The 22,463-nt window shown below is 41.4% G+C and overlaps 1 protein-coding gene across 4 annotated transcripts in view; it reads left to right on the top strand.

Moving 5' to 3' along the window:
• The first annotated feature begins 3,800 nt into the window (after window positions 1–3,800).
• The window catches only part of kifc3 (kinesin family member C3), a 57,887-nt gene continuing 39,224 nt past the window's right edge, over window positions 3,801–22,463 (top strand). For 2 of the 4 annotated variants that reach the window (XM_072694516.1, XM_072694515.1), the window contains exon 1: window positions 17,514–18,192. In XM_072694516.1, coding sequence (XP_072550617.1) covers window positions 17,905–18,192 — 288 coding nt within the window. In that variant the 5' untranslated portion in view covers window positions 17,514–17,904. Of the gene's footprint in view, window positions 4,013–7,124; window positions 7,232–17,513; window positions 18,193–22,463 lie in introns of those variants that run through there. The other 2 variants (XM_072694519.1, XM_072694521.1) reach the window with 2 other exon arrangements.

Below are 22,463 nucleotides of genomic sequence, written 5' to 3'. Positions count from 1 at the left end.
GTCAAGATGTTTAAATATGTTAAAGACAAAGGTTTTCATGGGTGCCCTAACATTTTCCCATGGCTGTATAGGAGTGCTAGTTTCTATTCTGGAGTAGATTGGAGTTCTAATGTACTGAAAAGTCCTATTTCTACCCTGTTGTCCTTCAGTACATGCATAAATGCTCTTTGTTTGATTCTCAGAGATTTGTAAAAAATGATGTGTGCAGAATAATGTATAATTCTAGGAGACACATAAATGTATTTCAATTTTTATTTATTTTCTATTTGTGAGAAGCGTTGGAGTTCCAGGAACACCGCATTCCCAATGTGGGAACGTTCCGGCTGTGTTTTGGACGTATACGGCTAGTTTATTTATGTAATCTGTCTTTGTAGCCCCACAGCTCAGTGTATTGATCAGTCTATGGCCTGTCCTCATGTTCCCCCTCACACACACACACACACACACACACACTACCACATACAGATCATTGGAAACGACTTTCCGCTGTTTTCAGGTCAGCGTGTTCTGGCCCCCTGCTGCTAAAGTGCTCCACAGAGATACACTGATGGACAGGCAGCGGCCTTTCTCTCTCACTCTCTCTCTCTCTCTCTCTCTCTCTCTCTCCAGGAGAGTTGCTGGAGTTCGGGTGATAAAAAGTGATAAGATAGTCAAATCTCACTAAGGTTGAATGTGTAGAGATGAACGTCGCCATGTTGACTAAGGCTCAAATGTAGCCATTTGTAATAGCTATCCAAACCCACCAGTGAACCTCCACAGTTTTAAGCCAGGCCTACATGGTGCAATTTCAGAAACCCCGTTGTTTGGCAGTATCACACACTGCACATATCTCAAAGCCAGAGATTTGTATTCTCACGCTCTACAAAAGTAGTCGGTCCGACTAACATCCTGCCTGCTCACACTGCATGTCAAACACAGCCGCTAGGCAGAGTTCTGCCAACGTACAAGTGGTCAAGTCAGCAGAATATGGTCCCCTGTGTATAAAAAAATATGAGATTTCAGCTTTGCTAACTAGAGCAATGCTGTGTGCTGAACTTCCACAAAAAATAGGGGGCTACAACTTGGCTGCTCAAACTATGAGACAAGCGACCAAAAGTTGATCATCCCCTCCCTCCACTGCATCAAACGCGAGCCAACCAAACTAAATTTCAGACCGATCCTAAATTTCTGTTGGATACAATCAAATCTGGGCTTAAACACATTATGCCTGGCTTCATACATATGCTGAGAATTGTATCAGTTAATAATAGTAAAATATCATAGCTTATACATTTTTCCAAGGGAGTTTCTCAATGTATTCATACCCTGTTGGTGTAATATTTTTCTGTGAGGAAGCTTTTTAGTGGTATTACATTTTTTTTTTTTACGTCTGGTTCCATTCACTGCCACTGTTAACAAGTCTTACTGAGTAAGTTTCTCCAGAATGAAGCATTTCACACCAAAGTAACTCCGACTGACTTTGTTTACATCGTGGAATTATGTTGACTGAATTACATTGACATTTTGAAAACTTCCACTTTAACACAATACAGTAGGTGTTAATTTAATAAAGGAGATATTTGGTGTGTGTACAGAGAGAGAGAGAGAGAGAGAGAGAGAGAGAGAACGAATATAGGCCAAAGTGGAAATCCTCCTGTTGGACTGACACACACACCCACATACATACACACACACACACACACACACACAGAGGAAAAGGACAGGAAGTGTAAGGATCTTTTTTTCATTGTGTCTCTCACCCTCCAGCTGACCAGAAACCGGATGTGAGAAATGGCGGCAATCTGGGAGACAATACAGAGCAGTCAAGCCCACTGTCGTTAGTCCAGTCGAGAGGAAACTCTCTAATAGAGGCTTACTTTAAGGAATGTTCTGCTGTACGGCAGAAACAGTGGTGTAGCTACTGGTGGAGCAGGTGGGGTCAGTGCACTGGGGCCTGTTCCTAATGTCTTATTTGGCCGCTTAGGGAATTGTGCACCCATGATACTTCGATACACCAGTTTACTGCAGATACTGGTGTAGACATAGCTACTGTGAGTAAACAAGGAATGTCATTTTTATTAAGAATATTATTAATATTATTAAGATCATCATCCACTTCTTTTGTGTGTGTGTGTATTTGTGTAAGGTAAGTATACTTTGTAAAATATTATTCATGCAAGTGGAATCTACAATTTTCTAAGCCCCTGGTTCCCAACTCTGGTCCTGGAGAACTCCTTGTCCTGTAGATTTTAGGGGTTTCCTGCTCGAACACAGCGCCTGCAACTCAGGAAGGGCTCGATAATTAGCTGATTAGCTGGATCAGGTGTGTCTGGAACAGAGCCAACACTAAAATGTGCAGGGCAGGGGGATTCTTGATCCCCTTCAGGGGGATTCTCGATACAAAGTGTGCCAAGTTCGGACTGGAGTACAAACAGCAGCGTGGTGCGTAATGCATTTTGGGATTTTTTCATTACCACAAAACGTCCTGATCCATCCTTGATAACACATGCGGAACAAGGACACATCTGGGCATTCAGACTGTACTTGGCTAGGTGTGAGCTTCTGAATGGAGCAGTACTTGGGCTGCAACTGATGACATTTCACAAGTCCACAGGAACACAAGTACAGACGAGAACACGGACAGAGAATTGACCCAGGACCAGGGTCGGGAACCACTGCTCTAGGCTAAAACATAGTGATTCAGCATTAGAGGTATTAGAGTTAGACCTTTGACCCTAGCAGCTGGGCCCAGTAGGCCTACATGTACCCAGTGTTTGTTCTAGATACATACTGTAGCATGTGGCTCGTGACGGACATTAGAGAAAGCATGTTAGGGACATTTTCATAAGTAAAAGTAGGGTCAGGTTGGCCAGAGAGTGACTCCACTAGTTTTATGTGTTGCATAATTATATGGGTGTATTTTCAGGAATGACTCAAGGCAGAAAATTGCTTCCAGCTTTTTACATTTTGTGTTTTCTTTTTCTGTATAAATGTATATAACCCCATAAGGCAGAGAAATTATGTTTTAATGTATTAAAAATGACACATGATTTTAAAAATGGCTCTACCTTGCTTACTTTGTTGATCAAGCTTTTGTAATAACTGTAATTATTTATGAAAAAAACATCTGTAATCAATAATCACTTGCAATTAAAATAAAACAGCTTGAATCGAGTGTGTCTGGCGTGCTTTAAGGAAAAAGGCAACAACGATACGAGCGATCCTGATAAAAGCAGAGCTGCGATCGATGAAGGCTGAAACTGCTGGAAATGCGTGTAAGTGCAGTCAGCTGTGCGTCATTTGTTCTCCACCCGTATTCTGGCTAAAGCCCGCCCTCGTGTGCTTTGATTGGCCATTAGTTCACACTCACAAGCAGCCTGTCGAATCAGACAGCAGAGAAGCTGTTGCGTCATTAGCAACCGTAAAAATTCCGCATGTAGTGGAATCGATTTTTTTTAATAACGATTTTTTCACGTTAATTTTTTTTTTAAATATTTTATAATAATGTTTAAGTGTATTTTTTTCACACGGTATTATTCAAAACACGCATCGGCTTCTGCGCTACATATACAAGCAGTCTGTTTAGTGCACGTACGTCGCCATAGCAACCGCATACGTCTTTCTTGTTTCTTTTCTTTTTTTTTTTTTCTCACTACATTTTTAATATTTATATCCTAGCTATTTTACCTCATGTTTTCGATATTCGTCGCGTTTTGTAATTTTATATGTAATTTTAGTCATTCCCAGTGTGGAAGGAGTGGCTTTTCGGAAAACGGGCGGGAAAAGAAATGAGGCTTTTTTCCATACTGGGGCTGCGTCCCCTCAGCTCGCCTGTATCGTTGAACTCTGTCACTTCGAAATCAGGTCTAAACCAAACGGAGCTTCTTCTTATTATTTATTTCTTTTGGTAAAGAGTGTTTAGCTGCTACAGTTCACAGGAGAAGTAGCTAGCTAGAGAATCGCCGTGAGCTTCACCAAACCTCGAGGAGAGCTGGCCGGAGGAGGAGAAGTTTGGTGTGCTGTCTGAAGAAACGTAAGCGCATTCCTCACTTATGCTAACTGACCGACTCACTTGGCTAGGAAACGCCAAGTGTCTGTAAGCACCACAACCAACGACTTCATGCGATTTAAGGTGGTGTTAATTAATTAGCGTGTGGTAGAAAGTGGGGTTTGTCTGTTTTGTCAGTCTGCCTCCACTGAAGTTGCTGTTGAACGGTTGAGAGGGTGGCTAGAGCTCCTAATTATAAGCTCCTGCAGGCAGGAAGAGCTGAGATGATGAGCCTGAAAGCGAGGACATAGCGATCATTTTTAAGGGCTGGTTTCCTGGACGGGTTAAGCCCAGTCTAAACTGCAGTACCAGAGCTGTTTAGACTGGGGTTAGCCTTAGACTGGGTCTGGGACGGTGTGATACAGTGTTATAAATGACCTTTAAAGATTTTAAAGTTCTTCTATAGTTAGTTAGGGGAAAAAAGGGCTTTTGTGAGACACAACAGGTTGGCTTTCCTACAGCAGCAGCAAAACAGAGGTCATGAAGGTGAAGCTGATGCAGAAAATGACTGGATGACCCATCAGAAGTGGTCAGAGTAGCTTTAAACCATTCAATCGCTGTTATTTTGGGTAGCAAGGACGGATGTAGGTGTTAACATGGGTGTCCAATCCAATTCATCCAGTTTCACCATGTAAAAGTCTAACCTTCATCTTGGCCTGGGAAAAAGGCCCAAATGTGTTGTGTTGTCAGACGCTTTCGCTTCAAACCACCTTCAAATCCAGCTCGAGTAAGGGGCAGTGGTGTCTCAGTGGTAAGAGTGCTGGGCTATTGATGACAGGGTTGTGGGTTCGATTCCCGGACTCGGCAAGCTGCCACTGTTGGGCCCTTGAGCAAGGCCCTTTACCCTCTGTGCTCCCCAGGCGCTGGAGTTGGCTGCCCACCGCTCTGGGTGTGTGTGTGCACTCACTGCCCCTAGTTCACTAGTGTGTGTGTGTGTGTGTGTGTTCACTACCACAGATGGGTTAAATGCGAAGGACGCATTTCGCTGTACAGTGTACAGTGACAAATACGTGCACCTTTACCTTTATCAGGTCCAAAACACACCTGCAGAACACGGTCTTCTTTTAGACGCGAATAAATTGATAAACCTCCAGAGCGAGAGACCAGGGTATAACCATGTAGCATGAGTTTCCAATGAAGCTGAATGGTCCAAATGGTCCTGTAAGCATCCAGGCCCCCCTTCTAATTAGTGAATTCAGCTCCTGAAAGTTCTCTGCTAACACAGGCACTCAGTTGTGCACACATGGCTTGTATAATCTACATTAAAAACATTGGCACTAAAGAAGGACGCTCTGGAACGCCGCAGATGAGCCTCAGGTCTCTCTCCCCAATGCCAGGGATCAGCTAGAGGGGAGTAAATGAATGGATGAGGCTCCATACAGTATCTTTGGGACGAGTTAAAGTGGCAGTTTTGTGGTTGAATGCAATCCTTCCAACTTTTATTGTACTGCTTTCCCAAAAGACGAACACACCAGAGGCTGTTACTGCAGTGAAGGAGGGGCAAACTCCTTATTAATAACCTTGATTCCAGAAGATACTGTAGATGATCAGGTGGTGCTAATATCAATGATCGCTGAATGTCCCTGAACTGCTGGTTCTGTGTTCTTCAGATAAATCTACCTGCACTGGAGTCTGGAGTCAAGGGTATTGGTGGGGAGTTTGCCCCTTCTTTGCTGCAGTAATGGCCTCATAACTGTCTAAACATTGGAAGGTTATTAGATTGTCATTCTCTTATTGACATCATGTGCTTGCAATCACTGTGGGTTCAGTTGCTCTTAGTCTTTTTTGTACTGTTGGTGACCTTCCCTGCACCATGGCTCAGATATTTCCCAGCTGAATGTTGTTGGATAGCAGATATTAGGATTTAAGGGCAATAGCGATTCAGCATAGTGACTTGGAAGCTTACTGGTCCAGCCAGTGGTCTGGAAGCTCTGTGTTGGGCTGTGGAGCGTTGGAACGGAGTTCTCTGAAGCAATGGAGCTTCATACTTCATACAGAAGGCAGTCACTGGCCCAGCTGATGGCGCGACACTACATGGTGGATCGGAGGCTCGCTGGGCATGCTGTTGCCGTAACTGTATATCAACGAAACTACCTTGTGACCTGGGGACTCTCGGTGTTGCGCTGTGGAGCTGTAGAACTGCATTCTAGAGGGTGATTGAGCTCCATCCAATAACTTTTTTTTTAAGATGAGTTACAGTGGCAGTGGTTTTGTGGTTGAATGCAGTCACTGAGGCCTAAAAGCTCACTGGGCTCAGTTTGGAGGCTCTCTTTAGGTGCATTGCGAGTTTTTCTGCTCCTAGAACCCTCCTGAAGTGTTTGGTAATGAGATGATGAGGGAGTCTGGTGTGTAAGAGCAGACAAAACCCTTGAATGAACCCTTAAATCCTACCTCAATCAGTGGATTAGTCCAGTATTCTGCAGATTACAACATATAGCAGTGTTTATATTTAAAAAAAAGACCTTATGGAGAAAACAAAATTTTCATAGAAGTTTGCACGCTCAGTTGATGTGGCTTGTTGTTTTGCAGATAAGGAATATGATGAATCATCATGAATATAAATTGATGGTCATATTATTGACTGACTGTAGCAACAAAACCTAAAGAGCGCCCCTTTATCTTATCGAAGAAAATAACGCTGTAATATCCCCGTTATCAGTTCCACCAGTAGCTTATCTGATTTACTTTAAGTTAAGCACTGATTAGATAAACTGGGTTTTGTATGGGAACTGGTAATACTGGTTTTACTTCAGGAGAGCTCTGTAAATTGTTCACATAACTCAGTCCTATCAAATCAGTGTATTGTTTGTATTATTTATGTACATTTAGTCAGTTTTTATATATATATATATATATATATATATATAATATATATATATATAATTTTAACCAGTAAGATGCTTTCGGTCCGGATGGAGCTGTAGATGGCATTTTTTCGGATGCCTCAGGCTGATTGAACAGTGCTATTTTTGCATGATGCCACATCAGTGTTTCTTCTGCAGTTCTTTTGTCATTCAATGTAGAATTGCCTGCTTTCAGCTTCTGACCTCTCATCACATCACGTTTAAGTAAATCATCTGTTTCGTCTTTTTCTAAGGTCCTGATCCTGAAATCCGAACAAAAGTGAGTGCTCTGGGGAAATAAACGCAGCTACTCGACTCCACAGCTTTATCTGTGCCGAGCGCAGGGACAGGGCTTTACAGGGTGAGTTCAGGTTTAAAACTCCTCCATGCTGAGAGTGGGTGCCACCCAAACAAAAAAAAGAAAAGAAGACTTAGATGTTTGGTAGATGACTGGAACTATAAATACCCAGCCAGAGTCAGCGCAGTGGCTTTAGAACAGTACAGGCTTTTCCATCAGCAGTAAAGTCCGGCTTTTAGCGTGGTGCTTTGAGTGGCCTTAAAATGGACTTGAGTAAATAAAGCCTTGAATAGTTCGCAGTAGGAGGCTACAGTGTTTCCCAGCCCTGTGCACTTCGCATTCTAGGGCTTTCCTGCTGCTTCAGCACACCCAGGTTAACCTCGTATAGGGCTTTTTAATAAGTGGGTTTAAAGAAAAAGCTGAAATGTGCAGACATGGAAAACACACTAGTCAAGGGTTGTCACATTACCTCAATGTTCGTTTTGATACAGATGGCAAATAGAGTATGGCAATGATCTTTCTGACCAGCAAGGGCTGTTTTCCTGGCCATTGATTAAGTCTGGTCTTGAACTAAGTTGTCATGTTTGTGGTGAACATGTGGTTTTACCTCCATTGTTTTAGCTGGGACATAGCCTTAAGTGCAAACTTTACAGGAGGCAGAAAAAACCTTCTTAACGTTCAATGGACGTCAGTGTAAACATACTTTATTCCTTTATATTTACTTTAAGTCATTTCAGAGCATTCCTATTGGTCATGTCGTCAATACAAATTGACACAGTATAAAGAAAAGATTACCTTATGCCAAAAAGTGAAACCTGTGAGAAAAAAGGAGATATAACAGTTAAGCAGGATGGCAACCTGTCCACCCTTTTATGGCTTAATTAACCTATGATTTATTTATTTATTATTTAATTATTGGGTTTAATGTTGTTTATTTTTGACTCATTTAAACAAATAAGGTGAAATATTCAAAATGTCTTGATGCAGCTCCGCTCTAATATTGAAGCCTTGAGGTTTTTTCCTGCTGGAAAGCGTTACATAGAAACACCAGGGGCAGGATTGGGGAAACACTGCTCTGGATGGGGACAGAAAACACATTTATCTGAGAAATTGTGACCAACTTATTTGGCAAGTCTCTTTGCCAAGAGAGAACCAATTTACAGTGCTATCAGGTTTAGTTGACAAACTTTTGTCCATGTGATGTAGAAAATTGACACTGCCAGTGAAGATGTTTCGTTGTGAGAGTGAGAGTGAGAGTGAGAGTGAGAGTGAGAGTGAGCCACTAAATGCAAAAAAAAAATTACATGTTTGAGGCCTCATCTTGGCCTGCTTCTGGCCTGCGCTTCCTCCTCGTGAAAACACACATGGACATGCCTTAAATGCCAGTGTCTCAAAGGCAGTGTCCTGTGTGCGTTCTGCATGCGTCAGGACTCCTCAGCTCCAGTATTTATTAGAAAGTTAAACTCTGAACACACTCTAGATCAGCATTAATAGGCAGGCCTCTTTAACTGAGCTTTTTCTGGTTTCATTATGGTCTATGAAATACTGTTAATTCTTAATATAGAAAATGTAGTTTTGAATATTAAGTACTAATGTTTAATTAAACGTTTCTTTTGCTGTTACTGATTACTTTTGTTTGTAAGGTACTTTTGAGCTGGTACCTGAATGAAAAGTACAATAAAAGTAGACCCCATTTGTGGCGTTGTTTGCATTGTTTGCAATGTTGTTGGTGATGCGGACGTTGTTGCCATTGTTATTAGTGGCGGCAGCGTTGTTATTTGCAGCTATGGTGTTTTTGGTGGTGTTTGCGTTGCTGTTAGTGATGCCGTTGACATTGTTGCTGGCACTAGTGTTGATGTTGTTGTTGGCTTTTCCAAGCCTTCTAGGGGGTTTTAATACTATTATTTACCCTGAAATTTGACTCCGTTATAAATGTTGCTTAATAGTTGCCTGGAAATACCTTCATTCAGTAGATAAGTGGCCAAAATCCGACCTTTTTATTTATTTATTTTTTTTTTTGTCATGTGCGACACAGATGTGAGTCTGACTTTTTCAGTTCCGATTTGGGCCACTTTCATATGTGGCACTGAAATCCAATACATATCCAGTACACAGCAATGTGACTCAATCTGAACAGCCAGATCGGAATCCATGCATCTTTTAGGCCAATCCAGTGAGAAGGAAACATGGACGACAGCAGTGAGGGTGGTTTTCAGTGGCAGCATAGCAAGGTAACTACAAGTGCTGAATATTTGTGGTGATGTCTCTGTTTAAACACAATTAGGGGACATGTATTGCAACAACCACTCCTTGTTTGAAGAAATATCTAAAGAAATATCGGAACACAGCCATAGGGGGCGCAGCTGTGGAGTCAAAAGAAAATTAAAAAGCTTCTAAACTAAGTTTAAAGGAACCAAGAACTCAAACTTAAGTAGTAGCCATTGCTGGATTCACAGCAAGCTCTAGTGCATTTTCTGTTTAAGCCCAGCTGTCAGCAGCTGGAACTGTTGATAGCTCCTCTGATGCTCTTTTGTGCATGTGGAGCAGTTTAGGAGCGTGAACTGTTCTGACCAGTGCTGTGTATATAGATCACATTTAAAAAGATCAGCCTAAAAACATTGGATTTGGACCACTATACCTGCTGTGTGAACGTAGCCTCAGGGCCTACAATGCTCCTCCTCAAACACACTGCTTGCGTTTGAGTCATTTCTGATTTGGTAAATTCTCACTAAATGTGTGGCTGTGACTCAAGCATAGTTGATCATTGATGCAAAACTTGCTCATACAACTTTACATATTGTGTGTTCTTAAACTTTGCATTGAAAATAACCATCTCCCCTTGGAGAAGACCACCTGGTAAGGTGGCTCCTAGATCAGCTAGTTTGAGGCCCCGGTGTTAGAAGGTGTAACTATACCACAGAAGCCTAACGTCATGTCTGTAATCTTCTCAGAGCGTGAAGTCAGATGTTGGAGAGGTTAACAGGGTGGGGTAGAAAATGTCTGCAGCTGCTGCGTGAAATAAACAGGGTGTTCGGTGTTGGAGGGGCAGCTTAGCCAGCGGTTCGTCCTGCTCTTCTTGTCTTCTCGCGTGAAATGGCACGAACTAGTTTCGGGACTGCTGTGAGTCAGATATACAGCCCTGGGAAGAGCATACCAGTGGAAAATCCTGCACTGCAAAGTGACGACATTCATTCAGAGCTTCCTAAACTGCAGAAAAGTAGTGAGGTTAAGTCGTCCGGTTTCAGTGTTTTGCTTTCTTTCTTTTTAGTTGACATAACTGGGTTTTATGATTCTCAGTGTATTAGATCCCTCTAGGGGTCTTTATATCTTTCTCTGTGTTGATAAAACTGGAGTTGTTTATATTGGACTCCATAGACACAGACTTCCCTGGCAGCTGTTCTGAGCAAACTGCTTACTGCAAAGGACCGTTTCCAGAAGTTATGTAATTGTAATTTTGTCCTGATTGGGGCCAGATAACAGAAGGACATAAGAACTTCTAAGTGGATCCAGCAGATGGTGCTCTTCCTCTTCCTTTTCACCCTTTCCCTGACTTCCATTTTTATTGTGTGTACATTCCAGTTCAGCCAACATGCCGTTTTAAAACCATTCAGAGTTTCTAAATGCCTACACTATCATTCAACACACAATAAAGTTAAATAAAGTTTCTTTGAACGACACTATAGATGTTGTTTGGTTCTGTAAGGAACAGTTCATCTAATAGAGATGTGTGTTTGGGGTTTCTTTACCAGTTTAAAGATCATTCTAATTCTCAAACACACCTAATACGAACGTGGTTCAGAAGTAGCAGTTGAAGCACCATTATTTAAAAAAAACGCACAACCCCAGCGTTAGCTTATTATTTTTTTTAGGTTAGTAGCACCCCCATTAAATATGTTTAAACCAAGACATTAAGTGGAGTTATAACTAACTGAATTTTGGGGGAAGGACCATGGCCCATACTCCTCCTTTTAGCCCTCCTGTTCCATCTCAGGACATGGTCCGCATTAGCAAAGTTCAAATAATCCTTTTACTTGTACTATAATGTACCAAAATACCAATAGTGCTTTTTTTATCAGAAATGTTTTTATTATTATTATTATTATTATTATTATTAAAATTCTGGTATAAAGAAGATCCCCAATGTTTTACTTCTCACAAGTTGGAATGGACGACCCAAACGGTGGTGGTTAATTAAAAAATGCAGTCACAATTTGCATGCAAGTTATTTGTAGTCAGAATCTCGTACACTATACCACACTTAATAAATCCTCTAATATTACAGTAATGTACGCAAGTCTGATTGTGATCAATAATATCACTAGACATTTATTTTCTCCTATTGCCCAGCTCTTCCTGATGTAAGTCTCTAATATGAAGATCTAGACCTGTGATTACGAGGCATCTTCTTGGAAACCTGTACTTTCCTGCAGGTTTCAGCTTCAACTCAAATCTAACACGCCCCATTCAGCCAGTAAAGACCTTCTGAAGGCCAAAATGAGGTGGATTAGGGATGCATCCGAAGTCTGCAAGAAGGTAGTTGTGTATCTTCTTGTTTACCTCGTATCTCTGTTTTTGTCATTCACCTTTTGACACAATGTGAATCTGGCAGATATTAAACTGCCATGATAAATGGGCCAATAGAAATGCTCTCCTCCATTTCTTAACCATCCGTTTCGTTTCTCCTGTACAGTTGCTAGATACAAGGTTTTGTGTCCCTTAACTGTGTGACTGAGATGAACGACAAGACCTGATCCTAAGCACAGCATTTGGTTCCTCTCATCCTTTTCATTGCGAGGTTCCTCTCTGGAGGCAGTAGCTCAGTAAGCTAAAGAAGGATTGAGCGTTTCCCTGATGTTTTTAGAAAGCACATGTGTAAACCAGATGTTGAGCAGCCACAACATAACCGTCTCTCTCCCCGCATGGTTGTTTCTGTCTGTCTCTGTGGAGACTGTGAGTCACTGCTAAGGTCACTGTGTTCGGTGTCAGTAAAGCTGAACGTTTTTAAACTTGGCGTGGTGGAATTAAAGTAGCAGTGCAACCATTAAAATCTATTTCACCCAGAAAGCCCAGATGTAGCTGATCATCCAAGACCCCTGTATTGATGTCTTTACTCTAAACTTTTAAAAATAAAGGTGCTTCAAATGCACAAGCACTTTTAGTTCCAAAAAGAACCGTTTGTAGCTTTAAGAACAGTCTTCACTTGATGTAAAGGCTCTTCACCAATTGAATGGTTCAGCACGCTCACATCTCCTCTACAAACATGGTTCTTTATGGCATCACTCAAAGAACCATTCGCGGCCCCTTTATTTTTCTGGAGCGTCGCTTGCATAGAAGTTGTGAGCCTAATGTAGCAAAGTAATAATGGCCGCTAATACCCCACCAGATTAAAGCATCAAACACTCTCCTCAAATCACATGGAGGTGTTCAGTGGTCTCTGACACTGTGTGACTCACTGTTCTCTAGAAACATGGATTAACCTACATCAGCATAGCTTTTAAAAATAAATAAATAAATAAATAAATAAACAGCAGCAGTTGTAGGAGCATGTCGACCACTTTTCTACGAGTGCCTGAATCATAAAGTGGAGTTCGAGTGTGATTTTGAGGGCCCTAGGTTTCTAGTGAACAGTGTGGGTCACTACATGAGCTGGACTGGAATGCATTGCCAGTCTCTTGTTACTAAGCAGCAGTGGACAGTGGAATAAAATGAGCAGTGTAGCGACCAGTGCAAGTGAAGTGCGACCACTGCCATGTGGACACGACGGAGACGAAACTTCTCATGCGCCTTTAAACTGCTGCCTCTTTCGTCTTTTTTTTTGTTGTTGTAGCAAATGCGTTACGCACCAAGCCGGCACCGTGCTTCTTGTTGTCCGAAGCTTTTGATGCTGATCTGCCCTCTAGTTGATGTATGGAAGGGTGCATGGAGGTTTGTGGGCAGTGGCGGTTACGACATTTGGAGCTGCCATGTTGGTTCTCGTATGTAAAGGGAGTATAAATGCGCCTTAATCAGTTCCTCCCTATATAGCGCAACGCTAATGAGGGAGTAAAGATCAAATTCAGTCACATGCCAGCGTGTCCTACAATGCTAGAAACCGCACTAATCAAGTCGGTTTGAGGAGAGTGTGTGATGATTTAGCTTTTAACAGCTTAGGTCACAAACCTGCTTTACAGAGGTCCAGGTCCAAGCGAATGGAAACCGTGGCAAGGGCAAAAACTCCCTCAGAGCAAGAAGAAGGACCCTTGAGAGGAACCAAGACCTTAAAAGGGGAGCCCATCCTCCTCACTAGTCCACACTAGGCAGTGCAAGAAATGGACCAAAAGCATGCAATGATGAGTAACTAATGGGTACACAATAATGGAAATCAAGTACCGTAATAGAAGTGAGTCTGATTCTCCACAGAAGAGCTCAGGGTTCACCACTGAAACCAGAGATTTACTCCTGATTGGTTGAATTTAGGGTAAAGAAAATGAATGGAACTCCCCTCCTCCCCCTCTTATCCTACATTGCCCTTTATCTAGGGAGTTGATTTTAAACACACAGACACACACTGATATAACTCTGTAATTTCTGCTGGTAGGAACTCTGTGGTATCGCAACATGCTTGAATTAAATCTACCCTGTAATTTATGGGCTTCCCACCCTTTTGTATTGCACTGTAATTTGCTCCCGAAATAACACAGACACACACAGGACGTTACAGAACACCCTCTGTCTGTCTGTCTGTCTGTCTGTCTGTCTATATCTCGTACTCGTTCTCTTTTGTTTTATCTACAGTGTCTGTCTACCTGGCCTCGCTCTCTCTATGAAAGACACAGACAGTGGACGTGCTCTGAAACGCAGGGTTGGGTGTGTTTATGCTCTAAGCTGCTTAACCTAGGTGGTCTTAGTCGGTTTAGTCTTCGTGTGTCTCTCTCTCTCTGTGTTTAGGGAAGCTGTGCTGACTTGCACATGAAAAGGGATGCAAGTTGATTAGTAAAAGTGTTTGACCCCCTGTCTCAATTCCTCAAACCCAGCACCTAATGATGCATACAAGGTGTACCGTGACCCCAGAACTGGGATAGTGCTGAAGTGCAAAGCTGTTCAAGCACAAAGCTGGAAGCTGCTTTTTGAGTGCATTTGAGTGCATTGAGTGCCAGCCCAATCACTGATGGCCCAAAAGGAATTCACAGACTTTAAGAGGAAGTTTAAGGACATTTCTGTATGATGCGGCAGGCATTCATTATTTAATGTGATTATTTTTCTTGCCACAGCAAAACATACTGAAAGAGCCCCTCTTTCAGAAATATGTGCTGCTGTTGCTCTGCACATGCCGGGAATTTACTTATTACATTCCCAATCGGAAAGTTTTGAAAACCGGAGGTTACATGGCTGTTATTCTTTTATTTAATGGATGATTTAAAGGGTTACCCACCTCGTTCAACCAAACAGGAATTGTATTTGGAATGGCCTCAGTCAGGCTAGTCTAGTCTGATTAAAGTGTATATGTGGACATATTCTATTCTGATCTAGCTAGTCGTCGAATTATGAACGGATTATCAGGCTGCATGTAAACGTGGCTATTGTCCTGTTGCATTACCCAACTGCGCTTCAGCGCCTGAGCAGGAGACTTTCAGAATTCATAGTTGCAGCAGTGGTAGAAAAGTGTACGGATACAGGAAAGCTTTGATGATTAATATGTTTGTAGTTTCTCTCCCTCCATTGGAGGTCTTAAGATTTTGAGGTTTGTGTGTATGTAAGGGCCATTGGTGTCAGGTTAAGCTGCTGTCAAACTTCCAAATGGTTTGAGTGAAGGAATGCTTCTCCTGAAATGAATGGGATCATTCTTGTTGACCTGTTGTTGTCTCTGCTGTTCTTGTTTAGCAGTCTGCCTCAATATGGACGTGTCGGAGAGAAAGAGAGAGGGCCCCCTAAAAAGGTTAATGAGGTGGAAGGGAGTTTTTTTTTTTTTGTGGCTTCATGCTGTGGGGAAAAATGGTACAGTGTTGTTTATAATTGGACTCCTTTTGAGCGGCGCTCTACGTCTTCACAAGGCCACTGCAGTGCTCAGCCGACATGCTTCTCCTGCTTTTCTGCTGATTGACGCTGTCAGTTCCCATCAGGGTGCTGGTTACAATGTCTGCTTCTGCATTTCCCCCCTCACATAGCTGCAGAGTGACGGGCCACACTGTAACAAAGTCGTCTCACTAAACCAACGGTCATTCAGGGGCGCACGTGACTGACGTGAGGATTTGACAGGACAGATGTTTTGAGGACACTTCATTCTTTCCATTTCGTATGTGTACCAGAGCATGTTGCTCTGGTAACAAGGCAATGTTACCGAGGCAATATTTAATACTGGTTATGTTTTAACACCCCACACATTGGTGTGGTTTCTACAGTAAAACAAGTTCATCATGCTTTGTAAGAAAATTAAGATATATATATATATTAAGGCACAATGATTATTTTTTTGCTTCCATATAAAAAATGCATCATTTTGTGCTGCAAAAAACACAGTGTATATAATATATGCACTATTAGTTGCTTATCAATATTCCTATGATGTTAGATAGTTGGAGAAAGATTGAATTAAATTAAATTGATTCAAGTGTAGAGGTACTCCTTTAGTATTCTTTGTCTTTTCCATTATGTAAGTTATGAAACCATGTTCCTTTTAATATTTTGTGTGTTTAATATTGCAAAGTATATCACAGAGCAACAAAATATTGCAATGTCAGATTTGTTTTCCCAATATCGTACAGTCCTAATATAAATATAAATCCACATCTTATGAGCATTCTTGTCTGTAATGTTAAAGATATGGATATTTAGTATGGTCGGTTGTGGCGGTTTAGAGGAACGCAGTATTCATTACTATTCTTTGTTTAAGAGGCGATTATGCTCTTTAAATCTAGAAAATGCTTTGCAAACCAAGTTGCTGAGGTTTCTGCAGATAAAACACTATCTGTAAAATAGCACATCAGTTAATTAATAAAGCAGTTATGCTGTTCTGTGACTTTCTTTGTTAATTACATTTTCAGCAGGTCCTGTTATTAAGCCAGTTAGACGTGGATCATTTTGATATTTGTTGATATTAGTTATGCATATTCTTAAATATGCATAATTGTGTGCTGTTAAAAGCCACAGTTCATATTCCCTTGTGACTAGTTGCAACAATATGAGATTTTAATGATGATAATAAAATATTGTTGTTTTACAGTATCACTGTATTTTGCGATTATTAATTGAATGCTAGTATTGCGCAGAAGTACACAGTATAGTAACCGTGGCTTTTCTTTACACCATAGTATACCTAAAACCTTAATCGTGACCTTTGAGTGGTTTTAGCTGTAATGTTCGAAATCTAGATATTTAAATATGGTCATGTTGTGCTTGTCCTCTACATCACTGTGACAGATGGACAGAACAGAACAGAACAAGGGAGGGTGGGGAAATGGGTGAGTGGAAGGGGCAAGACTTTTTTTCTCTCACTTTTTTTTTTCCCCCTCCCAGTGGGGAAGCATAGGACTTCACCCACAGCTCATGAACTGTCAGGCAAACTGCGACAGGATTTTGGTCGCTGTCCTTCAGGACGTCCCGGCTTTACCGTGGACGGGAACGACCTGTTTGTTTTGGTCTGACGGATCTTCATGCAGGGCTTTGATTCCTGTCCTGATTTCTGCAATACAGACAAGGGATTATATATTCTATCTGCCGGGTCACGTAACACCCTGTGACGCTGCGAATGGGAGTGGACGCAAAGAAGAATGCTGGACTTCCCTCTGAGAACTGACAATTTGCCCTATCAGGGGTGTGCCTGAGCGTGTCCAGGTGAGTGAAAGGTAACTCTGAGCTATAAAAAGCTGAAGGTGTGTACTTTCCTCTCTGACCCACACGTTCTCCAATCGGGAGCGACAAGCAAGGGCAGCTGGCCCATTTGCTTATCAAAGCACCAGTGGATTATCGAATGTCTAAATGAGCATTAGGACCTGCTCCGATCTCCTCGTCCATCTGAAAAGCTCTTGCAGTCAGCAGCAGCGAGGGGATCTGTGATGCCTGGGGTGCAGTGGTTTCAGTGATTCTCTGAAGGCTTCAACATGAACTGTACCTAAAGGACTTTTTTAGGACTGACTGAGCACCTTCAACTTTCTGACACACCCTTCTAATAGTGGACACTTACTGCTTTTTGAGGAACATCTAAGAGCATCTCCAAAAAGAGAGGAAGACTTGGCTTGTTTTTGCTTCTATTGGTGAACATTTCCTATTTAACTCCTTATTCTCATTGATGGTTTTCTGCTTTACAGTATAGGTTGTAATGTTTAAGCATCTTTTAAGAACTTAAATTTAGTGAAAACCTCATTATATTTATTTGCGTTTGTTTTATTTTAGAATAACTTTTAAAATCTTCTGTCTGAACATCTAAAAGTATAGATTGAACAGTTTCTACTCTAAAACGTCACCCTCCATCAGAGCAGATCTCAGACAAACACTAAATCTAATGAACGAATCTCTTATGCAATGGTCATTTAAGAGCTTCGTTAGACAGCGATCTCTGTGGGACATCTAGGTGTTTTGGATTTCAGAAGGTTTGTGTTTCAGTAAAGGATCCCTGCTTATATCACGGATGACCGTACCCATCTCCAGAGGACGACGTTCTTATCCTGCAGCCGGTATGTCCTACAGTGAGCTCTCCCTGTGGAGTCGTGGATGAACCAAAAAAATAAAAAATAAAAGTCCTTGTTCTAGCCGGTGGGACCATGTACGTACTATGCACGCTCGTACTGCTGTCCATCCACAGCCTGTTCAAAAGACCCAGAGCGCTGGAGGCGCCTGAGGCTCAGGCTGAGGCACGGGAGGACTCCGAAAAACCCAGGAAGGAGGCACCTCAGCCGGGCCGAAGAAGGAGGGCCAAACCCCCTCTACCTGGAAGTTCTAGAGCTCCGAATAGTGAACGTAGAGACTGTAAGGCCGGAGAACACAGCCAAAGGAAACCAAGCAGAAGGGCACACCTGAGAAACACTGCTGACCGCAGCGAGAGTCTCCAGGTGAGCGATAAGGATGTCCCGAACCAGTCTGAATTATTGATTGAGTTTATATTAAAGCCAGTAAAGGCATGTTCTTTAGTAAGTGTTAGAAAGGGTTGAGGGTTTTGTTTTTGTTTGTTTGTTTGTTTGCAAGATGTAGTTAATGTGGGTGGGTGCTGACCAGCTGACCAGTACTGCACAGCTGTCAGACCTCAAGACTACAGTAGATCCACAGTATGAAACAGGGAAAATATGCATAATACCAGCTACAAATGAGGCTCAAAAATAGCATAATTAATGAATTAATGAATGAATTAATACTTCAGATACAATTCAGAAGGGTACACACTGTATACACCCAATTTTTATTATATATATATATTTTTTTTATCATTTTTTATCAAAATCTTTGCCTACATTTTTGATAGTCCCAGTGCCCACATATCCATCTTAAAACCTTAAAGGTTTTTCTGACTGCTTCAGATGAAGTTCGCACAGTGCAGCTGTTTCATCTGTAAAAACACAGACTCTGTGCTCTCCAGTGAGCGAGCAAGTGAGGATGGATGAGGGTGAAAGTGCTTGATGGAGTGGTATAAATGGTTTAGAAGCTTAATTAATTTGTTGTGGTTGCACTAAAACAAAAAAGGAAAAGAAAACCAAAAAAACCCAATATCCATCGAAACCGCTCCTGCCAGGAACATGGTCTAGCAGCTGTCCTGGTGTACTAACTATGCAAAAATCAATCTTTACTGCAAAATCTCCAATCTTTCTGTGCGTGGTTCAGGTTTTGACATAATGTGAATGTGGCAGTTGTTCTTAACATTGTTTTTGATGCTTCTGATTCTCAAAATGAAGCTGGTCTTGTGAATTTGTTGCTTTTGCAAGGTTGCTGCAACAAACTAAATTTAAAACAGAATATGGAAAGGATCTATGTGCCATCGCCCAGTGTTCTTTCATAGCTACTGGTGAAACCAGGCAGGTTTCAAGGCTGATGTATGCTTTTGTTTATACTTGATTTGTGTAGCTGTCTTCCCACATGCGTGCATGTAACATGAACATGTATGGTAGTCCACAGTGTCTGCCGCCAAGCTCCACCGGAGGGCCAGAGTATTTATCAAATTTCTACTAAACAAAATCATTCACCTTCAAAGAAGACCCTGAGTGTTTTGTCAAATTGACCAAATTTAAAGTCATTTAGTTGCTTTTTTTTTGCAGTTTGTAAGGATGCATTTTAAGAATAATTTAGTAAAGCTTTACCAAACCAGCAGCAGCAGTAATGACTAAAAATACATATTGGTGAGCCTGTATGGGTCCAGTTTGTGGGCTCGGAATGAGTCAATTTGTCACCTAAAAGAATGTACATTATTTTGTAAATTATATTAAGGAGCATCAGATATAAAGTGTTCTTAACTTTCCCATGAGAAATGAATTTTCATGTTTTTTTTTTTTTTTTTTTTTTTTTTTTTTTTTTAACAAAAGTCATTTTAGTTGCATTAAATAATTTTGATTAATAATGTAATAAAATAATATAATAATAATAATAATAATAATAATAATAATAATAAAATTGCGTACATTTAAATATACGATAATCAGGTTGAGTAGGTTTCTCCACTGGCTATAATCTTAATTAGTTGTGATACACAAACATTTAATTACATTTTGTAGAAGGAGTCTTCTTATTTTCAAGGTATGTTATTAGGGGACTCCAGATTATTTTAGAAGGTTTGTTGCTCCTCTTATTGCATTTTATCTTTTCTATTTTAAAAATCAGGTTAATCTGAGCCGTATAAATGTCATTGGTGGATTAGGCCAGCTTCATTTAAGCAGTGTTCTTCTGCAAGCCAACAGAAAGGCAAAAGTATGGGTTTTTGTTCACTGAGGTGACAACTTAAAAGTCAATTTCAGCACTGGGTTGTACATCAAAATCAAATGCCTTCTGTACAGTTTTATATATATTGAACAAGAAGCCCCTCAGCTTAAAACAAGTCCAGGGCTTCTGTCACATTTTTCTTCTAGGTTGGGGTAAGTCTTGGACAGGTTTGCTTTGCGGTAATAAGGAACTTTACGCTGTATTAAGGCTGTTCTTCTTCTGATGCATTGAAAATCTTAACCTTGGCCTGTGTTGGAGTCAATCATTATTTTATAGTATCGTTTCTTGTTCTTGACATACTGAAATGCTAAGATTGCAGAAGGTTACAATAAGCAAATTCTAATGAATCTGATCAATCACAGTAAATCAAACCATTCATAGTGTGTTGGTGTTTGGGCACTGTGTTGTGAGCATGTTGACCAATCGCAACTTCAAATGAACATTGTTTGTTTTCCAACAAAGTCTATCGTTTGGTAAAGCAGGCCATTTTCCGCCCTTACTGATTCAGCTGATTCATAATTGGAGTATTGTTCTCTTTTGGCTCTGATGTAAAGCACATTAGTGTTCTTATTAGATTTAATATTTTAGTTTCGTCCTCTTAATCACCGACACTGATAACCCTACTGTTTTGCAGATAACTGCTGTGTTATTGATTTTAGCTGAATCTCTGAGGGTGAGGTTCTTATTCAAGGCTCAGTCTGGGTGTGTGAGTGGTCCTTCACAGTCCAGTGGAAGGAGTGTTCATGCGTCAGCAGCTCGGCAGTAATCAGCTGTTGAGTTGGAGCTGCTAAAGTAGAATAAGAGTGACTAATGTCAGAGGTGTGTGTGTGTGTATGTAGGGGTGGGAACTGGTGTTCGCAGGGATAATATCACTGCATAACTAATCTCTGCAATTCTCCCTCTCTGTCTGTCTCTTTCTTTCGGTCTCACCCTCTCTGATCTGTTAAGTGTGTGTGTGTGTGTGTGTGTGTGTGTGTGTGTGTGTGTGTGTGTGTGTGTGTGTGTTTGTGTGTGTGTGTAGTAAAGTGTTTCGGTGCTGAATGAGTGGATCAGTTGTTACGTAAGCAGCGCACAGTTTATCTAATCGCTACAGGCAGCACACTCTGCCCTATCCTTTCTAATCCCACTTTAATTCAGCCCCTCTCTCTGGCTGCTGACCCAATCCGTAAGACTCCACACACCTGAGAGTCTGTGTCCTCTCGGGGCACTCTCCTCAAACCAGTTGCCCTCCTTTTACCTTTTCACCTGCTAATGAGGCGGCAGATCCTCAACCAAAACCGCTGCTTTTAGATGAGTGCAGAGTTGGGTAATATGATGATAGATATAATAATAATGTGCTTTTTGAGCATGTCATAGATATTGTCAGGACTTGAACACTGATCATCCCAGGTTACTTTAGGTAGAGGATAATTAGGTCTGTTTAATTGGGTTTAGGGCAGTGTGTATAAACACACACGATTCTGCAAATTCAGTTTATTAGCTAAATGTACAAATGATTAGCTGTTTGTTATAAACCAATCAAACAAGGCCAATTTAAATAGCTGAACACATCTGATATAGGAAGTGTTTTCTCTATATTCAACACAAAAGCCACTTTCAGTGACTCAGAATTACTCAACCCCTTCATGACAAGAGTATTGGTACTAGTATTGGTACCCATTTACATAACGCACACGTAAATGCAAACGTGATGCACAGCCAGACACTAGATGCTTCTGGTAGTGTTCCTGAGGAGTCCCACCAAAGATTTTTCTATTGGATTCAAGTCAGGCGACTGCGACTGCCACTCCAGAATCTTCCAGGGCTTCTGAAACCAGGCCTTGGTGGACTTTGAGGTATGCTTGGGATCATTGTCTTGTCATAAGGCCAATGATGCTCAAGCATCAGCTTCCTCACAGAAGGCCTGATGTTTTCTTCTAGAATTTCCTGAGACTTGATTGAATCCATCTTGCCCTTCACACGTTGCAGGTTTCCAGTGCTAGAGGAAGCAAAGCAGCCCCAGAGCGTCACTGAGCCACCACCATGCTTAATTATAGGCGGCTGTTCTTCTCAGCGTATTCTCTCCCCTCCAGAAATACTGCTGATTGCTGAACATTGCTTCACCAAACAGAAGGCCAAAACTTCTGAGGCTTATTTCTACGGTTTTGAGCAGATTGGAGGGGTCTTGTCTTGTGCTTTTTTTGAGTATTAATCTTACTGAGGTTTCAGTTTGCACAGTGCCTGCTGCCACTAAATCTTGCTTTAGGTCTTTTGCATTCACTCAAAGGTTTTTGACCACCTGTGTCCTCAGAAATCTGGTGCCAGCTTGAGGTTTGCTTCCTCTTTGCGCCATGTCCAGGTGGTTTGGTCAGTGTTCCTTTGACCTTTAGTCCTTAATTTAGACTCTCTATACTTGGCCAAACATCAGTCAGCAAACCTG

The sequence above is a fragment of the Salminus brasiliensis genome, chromosome 13, assembly GCF_030463535.1.
Source record: "Salminus brasiliensis chromosome 13, fSalBra1.hap2, whole genome shotgun sequence".
Lineage (NCBI taxonomy): Eukaryota > Metazoa > Chordata > Actinopteri > Characiformes > Bryconidae > Salminus > Salminus brasiliensis.
This window is presented reverse-complemented; position numbering and strand designations above follow the sequence as displayed.